At 37.8% G+C, this 13,856-nt stretch overlaps 1 protein-coding gene across 1 annotated transcript in view; it reads right to left on the reverse strand.

The window, feature by feature from the left end:
* The window catches only part of KIF3A (kinesin family member 3A), a 70,326-nt gene that overhangs the window by 46,221 nt on the left and 10,249 nt on the right, over positions 1-13,856 (reverse strand). Inside the window, 2 exon segments of the mRNA XM_047778601.1 lie at positions 790-874; positions 1,200-1,344. Of these exon segments, the coding sequence (XP_047634557.1) occupies positions 790-874; positions 1,200-1,344 (230 nt within the window).

A 13,856-nucleotide genomic window follows, 5' to 3' on the forward strand; every position in this document is an offset into this window, starting at 1 on the left:
AAATGTTACCACTGGGGCAAATTGTGCAAAGGGCCATCTCTGTATTATTTTCTACAATTGCAAGTGAATCTACACTTGCCTCAATAAAAATTTCAATTAGGCACTTGCTTTTATCAATGTACATAGTATGCTATTTTTGGAGTAAAAATAAAATTTGTCTGTATTTACGTAAAGAATACTGAAAATTCCTTGGTGGCCTAGTGGTTAAGGATCTGATGTTGTGGAGTTCCTACCATGGCTCAGCGGAAATGAATCTGACCAGCATCCACGAGGACACAGTTTAGATCCCTAGCCTTGCTCAGTGGGTTAAGGATCCGGCGTTGCCGTGAGCTGTGAGCTGTCACAGACACAGCTCAGATCTGGTGTTGCTGTGGCTGAGATGCAGGATGGCAGCTGCAGGTCTGATTTGACCCCTAGCCTGGGAACCTCCATATGCCACGGGTGTGGCCCTAAAAAGATGTGGAGAAAAAAAAAAAAAAAAAAGGTAAGGTGTTGTCACTGTTGTGGGCACTGTTTGGCCCCTAGTCCAGGATCTCCTGCATGCCAGAGGCATTTCCCCCCCCCAAAAAACAGGTACACTGAAAGGATAAATGAAAATGGTTGTCTTAGGCTGGGCAAAATGGGATAGGAACAAGATTTTTCAACATATAAATGTTTAAAATATTTTTATTTTAAACCATGATATCACATTACCTGGTCAAAAAATAAGTTAAATATTAAAAGTAATTTTGTACAAAAAAGACCTTAATTTAGTACATAGTCTATTGCTCCAATTTCAATTATCCTTACCTCTAACCTCTGTGTCTGATCCTTGCCCAAAAGGTCACGAACTTCTTCATTATATATTTCCAAATAGGACACTCGAACCAAAAATCTGTAAATGAAACATCATTTTATTTTTTTATGAAAGTTCCTGGGTCAGGGATTGAATCTGAGCAATAGGTGCAATCTCTGCTGCAGCTGTGGCAATGCCGGATCCTTAAACTCACTGTGCCAGGCCAGGGATCAACCCCGAGCTATTGCAGTTGGATTCTTAACCCACTGCACCACAGCACAACTCCAGCAAAACATCATTTCTTAACAACATAAAAAAATACTGAAATGTTTAAAGAACACTTTTGCAATGTGTTTATAAAATAGATACGAAGACATCTTCTAATGTTTGTACTTCTCAATATTAGAAAACAATTTTCATTTACCTTGTATCACCTTCTGCTTTTGCAATGTGACCAAATATGTGAGCAAATGAATTTGGAATGATTCCTCTAAGTTCAGGAACAGCTCGAACACCTTCCATGGTAAAAGTTTTACCTGTTCCAGTTTGTCCGTATGCAAAAATAGTCCCTGAAAATAATGAAGAGAATCACTTTTTAGTCTAATGTTACAGGACAAGAGCTCTTAAAATTAATTCCTTTGACACTGTGATGGCAATTTCTACCCTAGATTAAAATTTATTCCAGTGCAATTTTCACCTTTACCATGCTGTACTGTACAATATGCACTGTTCGCCACAGGAGCACAGATAGCACTATTTAAGTACTGCAGTCAATGCCATAAATGCAAAATCTGACATTTGAGCTACTCATAAGAAATTTCTTAGAAAGTGTGTATTAATTATTTAATGTGGACATTAGAGAAGGAATATAGTTAGAGCAAAAGAATACAGGTTCCAGAGTAGAGAGATCTCAGCTTGAATCCACTCATCTGACATGTTTCTTCCATTTGACCTTTCAACATATCTAACCAGAGATTATCTCCTGGTAAAATGGAGATAAGAATAACCGACTCCACATTGATAGTAAGAACCAAATGAAACAATTTACTTAAAGAGACCAACCTGAGGCCTGGCAAATGGTAGCTTTTTTCCCTCTTAATCTAAATAAGTTCATTACTTAAAAAACAAAAAAATTGTTTTGGAGTTTGCGTCGTGGCTCAGTGAGTGGTTAACGAATCCGACTAGGAACCATGAGGTTGTGGGTTCCATCCCTGACCTCGCTCAGTGGATTAAGGATCCCGAGTTGCCACAAGCTATGGTGTAGGTTGCAGATAAACCTTGGATCTCTTGTTGTTATGACTCTGGTGTAGGCCAGTGGCTACAGCTCCAATTGGACCCCTATCCCGGGAACCTCCATATGCCATGGAAACAGCCCAAGAAATCGCAAAAAGAGAAAAATAAATAAATAAAATTAAATTTTAAAAAAATTTTAAGTAACAGCTGTAAGGAATAGAGGAAGTCAACAAAAAAGGCAACAATGCAATTATTACATGTAATTCCAGATACAACTTAAAACTTTCTAGATACCCAAATTCATTCCTTCAACAAATACTTAGTACACACCTGGGTATGGCATTGTACTGGGCACCAGGGACCCAGGGACAAACAAAAACAACATAACCTTTAATCTTACGGTGCATGTAATCTTGGGGAGGCCATGTTGACCAAATCATTAAAAGCTGGATGAGTGCTGGGAATGAGAAACACAGTTCTAGAAGACAGTAAGGAACATAATCAAGACAGGAGAGCTGATGCAGGAAGGGGTTGGGAGCAGTCAGGGAAGGCTTTCCAGAAAAGCTAGGTTTAAGATATGATCTGATGTCATAGCAAGAATTAGACATGAACAGAGTGGACAGCAAATGGCAAAATAGAGAGTAGAGAACCTGAGGAAATGAAATACAGAATGGAAGAAATAGAGATGGAAAAGGAAGGTGGATGGCAGAAAGGGCTAAAGAAACTAGGAGTTTCCCTCGTGGCTCAGTGGTTAACGAATCCAACTAGGAACCATGAGGTTGCGGGTTCGGTCCCTGGCCTTGCTCAGTGGGTTAAGGATAGGGCACTGCCATGAGCTGTGGTGTAGGTCTCAGGTGAGGCTCAGATCCTGCAGTTGCTGTGGCTCTGGTGTAGGCCAGCAGCTTCAGCTCTGATTAGACCCCTAGCCTGGGAACCTCCATATGCCGTGAGAGAGGCCCTAGAAAAGGCAAAAAGACAAAAAATATATATATATAATTTACATATGATCAGAAATCCCACTCTGGCCATATATCTGGACAAAACTGTAATTCAAAAAGATAAATGCACCCATATGTTCACTGCAGCACTATTTACAATAGTCAAGACATGGAAAAAACCTAAATACCCATCAACACATGAATGGATAAAGAAGACAATGTACCCATATAAAATGAAATATTACCCATAAAAAAGAACGAAATAATGCCTTTGCAGCTACACGGATGGACCTAGAGGTTATCAATATTAAATAAGTCATAAAGAGAAAGATAAATACCATATGATGACTTATACATGGAATCTAAAATATTATACTAATGAACTTACCTACTAAACAGAAACAGACCCAAAGACATAGAGAACAGATTTGTGGTTGCCAAGGAAGAGAGGGGTGGGGAGGGATGGACTGGGAGTTTGGGACTAGAAGATGCAAACTATTATATATAGAATGGATCAACAAGTTCCTGCTGTATAGCACAAGGAACTATATTCGGTATCCTAAGATAAACCTTAATGCAAAAGAATATGAAAAGGAATATATACTATATAATACATTACATATTATATATGTATAACATATAATATATATCTGTATTATATATTTATATAAAACTGAATCACTTTGCTATATACCAGAAACACTTAAAAAAAAAGAATATAAATAATGCCTTCAAAGGAGCTGAAAATATCATGAACTCATACACTGCACTTTTGGGGGCCATGTCCAGAGCATGCAGAACCTCTTGGGCCAGGGATTGAACCCATACCACAGCAGTGACAATGCTGGATCCTTAAACACACTAGGCCACCAGGGAACTCTTCATATATTGCATTTTAAAACAGACACAACAGCTACTATTTACTGATTGTTCCTATGTGCTGAGTTATGTACTTTTCATGTATTTCTATTTAATTTTCACCTTAACTCTAAGAGCTAGGCACTATTTATGTTCCCACAGGTCTAGGTGAGGGAAACAAAGGCTTAAAGAGGCTGACTGGCTTGCTCAATGTTATAGTAAGTGGTAGAAATAAGATCTGAACACACACAGTCCATTTGTCTCCAGAGCCCATACTTTCTACCAATATGTAATGACCAAAAAAAAAAAAAAAACTCATAATTAATTCCCTACTGCAATTTCCATTAATGCATTAAATATATGAAGATTACTAATTTAAGAAGGATATTTCCACAGAAAAGAAAATCATGGACATGGAGAACAGACTTGAGGTTGCCAAGAGGGAGGGGGAGGAAGGGGATGGATTGGGAATTTGAGGTTAACAGATGCAAACTATTGCCTTTGGAGTGGATAAGCAATGAGATCCTGCTGTATAGCTCAGGGAACTGTATCTAGTCACTTATGGATGGAGCATGATAACATGAGAAAAAAGAATGTATACATGTATGTGTAACTGGGTCACCTTGCTGTACACTAGAAAATTGACAGAACACTGTAAACCAGCTATAACAAAAAAAAAAAGATTATAAAATTTTTTGTACAATTTTAGAACTGAGAAAGGAAGACCAAGTATCCCTAAAATTAAAGAGATGAGAGTCCAAATTTCCAGTTTTTAAATGCCAAACTTAACAAATAGAGCATTATAATTTCCTTCAACATGAACTTCTCCCTGTGATTTTATCCAATCTCATTTCTGAATTACGTATTTAAAATAGCAGGAGGTCCACCAAAAAACCTGCACGTGGATATTTACAGCAGCTTTGTTCTTAACTGCCAAAACTTGAAGGCAACCAAGATGTTCCTCAGTAGGCAGGTGAACAGATAAACTGTGATACATTGCGACAATGGGATATTATTCATCAATAAAAAGACATGCCGCTATCAAGCCAGGAAATAGCATGGAGAAAACTTAAGTGCATGTTACTAACTGAATGAAGTCAATCTGAAAAGGCAACATATCTATGTGATTTCAGCAACATGATACTATGGAAAAGGTTAATTTTTCAGTGCAGAAGAAAAATGACACTAGATGGAAATATGGATCTACCTAAAGGAGTGAAGAATACATGAAATGGTAATTACATGAATAAATAAAGACATAAACTTTTTTCTTGTTATCTAAATCTCTTTAAAAGGCAACTGATGGTTTAAACAGAAATGGTAACACTTGGAGTTTACAACATGTAGAAGTAAAATCGATGCCAACATAGCACAAAACTTGGGAGGAAAGAGATTGAAGTACAGAGCAGAAATTACCAGAGCCTTGTACATTATTTATACCTCAACAAAACTTATCCTGCTAAAAAAGAGACTAAAGTACAGTAGTATAAAATGTTTATATTATCCATAAAGTGATACAGTATCACTTGAAAGTAACTGTAATATATTTAAGGTTTATACTATAAACCTTAAAGCAACAAAGATGCACTGCTACAAATCACAAAGATAGACTGGAATAAGAAAAATACTTGATTAATCCAAAAGAAAGCATAAAAAGAGGGAAAAGGGGAACTAAGAACAAATGGGACAAAGAGAAAACAAATAGCAAGATGACAGAATTTACACCTAAGAACTAATCACAATAAATACAAATAGGCTCATACCCTAATTAAGAAGCAAGAGATAGCAGAAATGGATTAAGAAAAAAAAAGACAAACTATATGCTTCTGTGCAGAAAAGAGCTAACACAGCAGACCCTAGACTGTTACCTTTTGCTATCCTTTGCTTTAAAGTTGGCCTCTGACTAGTATCTGGAAATTAAATTCAGGGAGGATTCCCACCAATCCGTAACTAATAAGAGTGGCTCACTATGCCGCAATTGCTCGTACAAACACAGCGGTTTATACTAACATCTGCTTTACATCTTTTGAGAGTCTGGGATCTTTGCACTTGCTAGGCTGAAGGTGACTCCATGAGCAGCTTCCAATAAAAACCTTGGGCACTGTGTCTTTACATCACTTTCCTGACAAAGAACATTCATGTATATTGTCGTGGCCAATGCTAGGACAATTAGATGTATCCTCAGCACCCACCCATGAGAGGACTCTTAGAAGTTTATGCCTAGTTTCCTCCAGACTTCATCCCATGCACATTTCCCATTCGCTGATTTCTTTTTTTAGTATCCTTTTTGTTCTAATAACCAAAGCCATAAATACAACAACACCTTCAGTGTCATGAATTCTCCTAGCAAATCAACAAAACTGGCATGATCTCAGCAACCTCTAGAAAAGGTACCTACTAAAAATGCCGTTTCAATATAAAACACAAATATGTTAAAAGCAAAAAGATGGGAAAGGATATACCATGTTAAACACCACTCAAAAGAAAACTAAAATTTTTATAATAATATCAGACAAAGTAGGTTTCAGAGTAAAGAATATTACCAAGGATAAAGAGTAGTAATTTCATAATAAAAAGGAGGCTCACCAAAAGGACATAAAACCCCTAAACATTTATGCATTTACTCACAGGGTTTCAAAATACATGAAGGAAAAACTAACACTATTTAAAGGAATAGGGAAATACAAAAATACAGTCAGAGAATTCAATACCCCCTTCTCAATAAGAGATAGACCAAGTAGAAAATAATTAATTACAAAGATGATTTAAACACTACAAATTGACCATTTATAGAACACTCCATTCAACAATAGCAAAATACATGTCCTTTTCAAGTATACACAAAACATTTTAAATAATAAAAAAGAAACATTTTGGGTCATAAAACGAAAAAGTCAAGAGATAAAAAGTATGTTCCCTTATTAAAATGGAACTATATTAGAAATCAGCAGTTTATACTATAAACCTTAAAGTAACCAGGTTTATACTTAAACCTTAAAAATCTCTGGAAATGTTAAAACAACTGGAAACTAAGACATTTCTAAATAACCTAGGAATCAAAAAAGAAGAAGGAAGGTAGAAAGTATTTTGCACTGTATAGAAAATGAAAACGCAGTATGTCAAAACTTTCAGGATGCCACTAAAGCAGTACTTAGGAGGTAACTTAATAGCATTAAATTTCTGTATTAGAAAGGAAGAAAGCTCTCACAACAATGGCCTCAACTTCCATCTTAAGAAAGTAGAGGAAGTTCCCGACATGGCTCAGCAGAAACCAATCTGACTACTGTCCATGAGCATGCAGGTTTGACGCCTGGCCTCACTCAGTGGGTTAACGATCAGGCATTGCCATGAGCTGTGGTGTAGGTCACAGATGTGGCTCAGATCCTGTGTTGCTGTGGCGGCTATGGCATAGGCCAGTGGCTACAGTTCCAATTCGACCCCTAGCCTGGGAACCTCCATATGCTGCAGGGGCGGTCCAAGAAGTGGCAAAAAAGACAAAAAAAAAAAGAGTTAAAAATTAGAAAAAGACTGAAATAGGAGAAAAGAAACAAAGATCACTGAAGAGAAAACATAAAAATAATAAAGAAAAATTAATAAAACCAAATGTTGGTTCTTTGAGAAGATTGATAAAATTGATAAACCTTTGGCCACACTAATCAGGAGAAAAAGAAAACACACATACCAACATTGGGAATGAGAAAAGTTCTATCACTACATTCTAACATAAGAATAGGGGACTGGAGTTCCTGTTGTGGCGCAGTGGTTAACAGATCTAACTAGGAACCATGAGGTTGCAGGTTCGATCCCTGGCTTTGCTCAGTGGGTTAAGGATCTGGTGTTGCCGTGGGCTGTGGTGTGGGTTGCAGACGTGGCTCGGATTCTGCATTGCTGTGGCTCTGGCATAGGCCGGTGGCTACAGCTCTGATGGACCCCTAGCTTGGGGACCTCCGTATGTCGCAGGAGCGGCCCTAGAAAAGGCAAAGAGACAAAAAAAAAAAAAAGAATAGGGGACTGATACACACAAATTTTCGGCAATAATGTCAACAATTTAGATGAAATAGACAAATTTCATTAAGATCAAGTGCAAAAAAACCACTAAAGGAACAGTTAACTTGAATATTCAAAGAAAACCTATTAAAACAAACTGAATTAAAGAAATGGAATCTGTAGTTAAAACCTTCCCATACACAAAAAATTCCAGGCCCAGTAGGCTTCATTTGGTTAATTTTACCAAACCTTTGGGGAAGATGTAATATTAATTCTACGCAAATTTTCCCAGGTAATTAAAGAGGGAATACTTTCCAACTCAGTCTATGACTAGCATTATTCTGATACCAAAAGCAGATAAAAACAAACAAGAAATTACATGCTTATATCCCTCATGACCACAGCTGCAAAAATAAACAATACTTTAGCAAATAAATCTAAAAATATACAAAAGAATAAATAATACAGCAAGACCAAGAGGCATGGCTGGTTTCCCATTTAAAAATCATTCAAAGAGAGGAGTTCCCATTGTGGCTCAGTGGTAATGAACCTGATTAGTAGCCATGAGGATGGGGGTTTTACTTCTGGCCTCACTCAGTGGGTTAAGGATCCCTTGTTGCCATGAGCTGTGGGGTAGGTTGCAGACATGGCTTGGATCCAGCATTGCTGTGGCTGTGGCACAAGCCGGCAGCTGCAGCTCCGATTCAACCCAAGGGAACTGCCACATGCAGAGGGTGCAGCCCAAGTTTAAAAAAAAAAAAAAAAAAAAAAAAAGACCAAAAAAAAATCAATCAAGGAAAGCCAAGATCAAGATGGTGCAGGAGTAAGACATGGTGCTCACCTTCTCCCAAAAACATGCACACAAAAAACCATCTACATGTACAACGATTCAAATACAACATCTACTGAACGCTGGTAGAATGCCTTAAACCTCCAAGAAGGGCAAGAAACCCTCCACATAACTCAGTAAAACAAACGGAAAAAAGAGAGAGAGAGAGGCATCAGGACGGGACTCCTGAGAGGCAGGTGTGAAAGAGGAAAGAAACCCACACCCTGGGAACCCACCAAACTGATGGGGAGATCAGCTGAGACAGAGGGACCTCAAAGCCTCAGAGAAAAGCCCAGCTGGATTGAAGGGGGCAAAGCAGAGAGCAAGCTGCACAGACCATCAATACCACCTCCCTGGAAACCACAGCCAGAGATACTCAAAAAGGGGTTGAGCAGTTGAGACTCAGGCTCTGGAGGTCAGTACTGGGGAGAGGACTACGGTTGGCTGTATGTAGATGGCCTGAGGGGCTGGGGGCAGTGTGCCAAGGGCTGGAGAGTGGAGCACCACAGCTGAGGGAATCTGGGAGGTCTGGTCCTGCAGGAGAAGCAAGGCACCATTCTCAGTGAGGGCAAGATGAGTAGGGGCAGACTGTAATAGGAATATCTATCACTATGCATGCATGGATTCTCAGAGGGTGAGGCTACAAGCAGAGAGGCACCTCTTGTGTGGGCTACAGGTGACAGCCCCTCTTGCACCAGCTACCAGTGGCAGGGCCTAAGCATGACGGGGCACTTCCTGTGTGGTGTACAAGCAACGGGGGCAAATCACCATAGTTATCTCTGACTCCAGAGGTGGGCATGGCCCTCCACCACTAGGGGTCTATGAACAGATACCACCTGCAGCCCCAGTCACTTAATGGGTTGCTGCAGAATAGGGCATTGCAACTGAGGACCACCCATTGTTGCTCTCACTCCCCTGTTAAAACGGACGTCCTGCCACTGCCGCAAGCTCCAGGCACCACCCACACCTGCCTGAGGGTCACTGTTACTTCCCAGGGCCCTGCAATGAGGAAGAACATGTGCCTTGTTTCCATGGGTCCTTGCCACTGTCAAGGGCCCAGCAACCAGGCCCTGTCTACTAGCCCTGCCCATTCCTTACATCTACCTGGAAGCATGCACAGCACCCTATCAAGGAGAAAACAGCCTGCACACACTGAGCAAAGAGACAGCAAGCATCCAAACCAAAAGCAGCCCTCATGCCAAAATAAATAGTAAGCCCTCACAAAATACCCAGGGGCACTCTTGCATATAAATAGCTCTCTGATACTACAGTAGTTGTTTTCCCTGAACTCACAGAATAAGAAAAATATAAGCAAAATGAAGCAGCTCAGGAACCACTCCCAGTTAAAAGAACAGGAGAATTTGCCTGAAGAAGCAAACAATGAAAGAGACCTATGCAGTCTAACAGACACGAAGTTTAAAAAAGAGATAGTGAAAATACTCAAGGAATTAAGAGAAAATATGAAGAAATTAATAGTGGATGTGAAGAGTAATACAGATTACTTTAGAGAGGAACTTAAAATATATGGAGGAGCCAAGAAAAATTAGAAAATTCATTTTCAGACACACAAGGTTGAGTTAAAGGCACTGAACAGCAGAATGAATAATGCAGAGGAAAAATTTACAGCCTAGAATATTTTACCCAGCAAGAGTATCATTTAAAATAGAAGAAATAAAGAATTTCTCCAACAAACAAAAAGTCAAAGAGTACAGCAATACTAAACCCATTCTAAAAGAATTACAGAAAGGGCTTCTCTAAATAAAAAAAGAATTAAGAAAAAATAGGATGGAGGAAATCACAACTGGAAAGTAACAACCTAAATAAGCCAGCATATAGACCTAAAAGGGGGGAAAAAAAGCAACTGTAAAAGTGACAATAAGCACAAGGAACAGCAAAAGGATAAACATGAAGATGCTAACAAATGACATCAAAATCATAAAATATGGGCAAAGAATTTAAGAAAATCTAAACTCTTTTTTTTTCTTTTAGAACATGTTTCAGCCTATATGACTATCAGGCTAAAGAAAGCAGATATAGGAAGGGGTTAATATACTTGAAAAACAGGGCAACCACAAATCAAAACCAAACATTACATTTACAAAAACTAAAAAGAGGAGGATACAAGCATAAAATATAAGGAAATCATCCAACCAAAAAAAAAGCAAGGAACAAAGGAGAAACGGAATCAACTGGAAAACAAGGCTTAAAATGGCAATACACACATATTTATCAATAATTACCTTAAATATCAATGGACTGAATGCTCCATCAAAAGAGACACACAGTGGCAGACTAGATTTTAAAAAAAGGAGCCTACAATATGCTGCCTACAAGAGATTCACCTTAGGGCAAAGAGATACATAGAAACTGAAAGTGAGGGGATGTAAAAAGACATTTCATGGGAATAGAAAGACAGGAAAGTATATGCAATACTCATATCAGGCAAAATAGATTTTAAAACAAAAGCCATAAAAAGAAGGACATTATTTAATGATTAAAGGATCCATTCAAGAAGAGGATATTACACTCATCGATGCATGTGCTGCTAATATAGGAACACTCAAATATATACAACATATACTAAAGGACATAAAAGGAGAATTGATGGGAATACAATAATACTAAGAGACTTCAACACCCCACTCACATCAATGGACAGGTCCTCTAGAGAGGAAATTAATAAGGCAACAGAGATCCTAAATGACACAAGAGAAAAGTTAAAACTTAATTCACATTTTTAGGAAATTACATTCCTGAAATATATGCATACACACACACACACCCATACACACACACACACCCATACACACACACTTCTTTTCAAGTGCACATGGGACATTCTCAAGGATGGACCACATACTGGGGCACAAAACTAACCTCAACAAATTTAAAAGTACAGAAGTTATTTCAAGTATCTTCTTTGACCACAATGGCATGAAACTAGAGATTAACCACAGGAAAAGAAATGAGAAAAAACCGACTACCCAAAGACTAAACAATATGCTACTAAAAAACCAATGGGTCAAAACAAACAAATAAAACCAATGGGTCAATGACGAAATCAAAAGGGAAATTAAAAAATATCTCAAGACAAACGATAATGAAAACACAACCATTCAAAATCTACGGGACACCACAAAAGCAGCTCCTAGAGGGAAGTTCATAGCAATACAGGCTTTCTCAAAAAAGAACAACCTCAAATCAACAACTTAACCTACCACCTAAAAGAATTAGAAAAAGAAGAACAAACAAAACCTAAAGTCAGCAGAAGGAAAGAATTCATAAACATCAGAAAGGAAATCAATAAAATAGAAATGCAAAAAGAAAGAAAGAAAGAAAAACAATAGAAAAAAATCAATAAAACTAAGAGCTGGTTCTTTGAAAGGGTAAACAAAATTGACAAACCTCTGGCCAGACTCACCAAGAAGAGGAGAGAAAGAACTCAAATAAACAAAGAAATGAAAAGAGAAATCTCAATGGATATTGCAGAAATACAAAAAACCATAATAGAATACTATGAACAATTATATGCCAACAAACTGGACAACCCTAGAAAAAAAATGACAACTTTCTAGAGACATACAGCCAGCCAAAACTGAATCAAGAAGAAATACATCACCTGAACAGACTGATCACTGGAAATGAAATTGAATACATAATGAAAACACTCCCCTACAAACAAAATCCAGAACCAGATGGCTTCACAGGCAAATTCTACCAAACATACAAGAAGAACTTATACCAATTCTTCTTAAACTTTTCCAAGAGGTTGAAGAAAAAGGAATAATTCCAAAGACATTCTATGAAGCCACCATCACCCTAATACTAAAACCATACAAAGATAATACCAAAAAAGAAAATTATAGGTCAATATCGTCGATGAATATAGACACAAAAATACTCAACAAAATTTTAGCCAACCAAATCCAACATTATTTAGAAAAGATCATACACCACGACCAAGTGGGAGTCATCTCAAGTTCACAAGGATTTCAACATATGCAAATCAATCAACCTCATACACCACATTAGCAAAAGAAAAGTCGGGTTCCCGTTGTGGTGCAGTGAAAAGGAATGTGACTAGCATCGGTGAGGATGCAGGTTTAATCCCGCCCTCACTCACTGGGTCGGGGATTTGGCATTGCTGAGAGCTATGGAGTAGGTCACAGACACAGCTAGGATCCCACATTGCTGTGGCTGTGGTGTAGCCCATCAGCTATAACTCTGATTTGACCCCTAGCCTGGGAACCTCCATATGCCACGGGTTCAGCCTTCAAAAAAAAAAAAAAAAAAGCAAAGAACAAGTCAACAACCACATGATCATTTCAGTAGATGCAGAAAAAGCATGTGACAAAATCCAACATCCATTCATAATAAAAACTCTTAGCAAAGTGGGTATAGAGGAACATATCTTAATATAATAAAAGCCATCTATGACAAACCCACAGCCAATATAATATAATAAATACTCAATGGAGAAAAGATGAAAGCCTTCCTGCTAAAATCTGGAACAAGACAACAATGCCCACTCTCACCACTTTTATTCAACATAGTATTCAAAGTCCTAACCACAGCAATCAGACAAACAAAAAAATAAACAAATAAAAGGTACCCAGATTGGAAGAAAAGAGTGTTGTAACACTGTCATTCTATGCAGAAGGCTTGATACTATATATAGAAAACCCTAAGGACCCCACGTAAAAACTACCGGATCTCACCAATGAATTCAGCAAAGTAGCAGGATACAAAATTAACATTCAGAATTAACATTCAGAAAATTAACATTCAGAAATTAACATTCAGAAATTCAATTAATTGGGGTTGCATTTTTCATTTCTGTATACTAAAAATGAAATATCTGAAAAAGAATATAAAAATACCTTTTAAAACTGTACCCCAAAATTTAAATACCTAGGAATAAACCTAACCAAGGAGGTGAAAGATTTATACACTAAGAACCATAAAACATTAATCAAGGAAATTAAAAAGGATTCAGACAAATGCAAAGATATTCCATGCTCCTGGACTGGAAGAATTAACATCATTAAAATGGCTATACTACCCAAAGCAATCTATAGATTCAATGCAATCCCTATCAAATTCTCCATGATATTTTTCACAGAACTTAAACAAACAATCCAAAAATTTGTATGGAAGCACAAAAGACCCAGAATTGCCAAAGTAATCCTGAGAAACAAAAACCAAGCAGGAGACTTAACTCTCTCAGACTTCGGAC

Source organism: Phacochoerus africanus, chromosome 4 (genome assembly GCF_016906955.1).
Source record: "Phacochoerus africanus isolate WHEZ1 chromosome 4, ROS_Pafr_v1, whole genome shotgun sequence".
In the NCBI taxonomy this organism is placed as follows: Eukaryota; Metazoa; Chordata; class Mammalia; order Artiodactyla; family Suidae; genus Phacochoerus; species Phacochoerus africanus.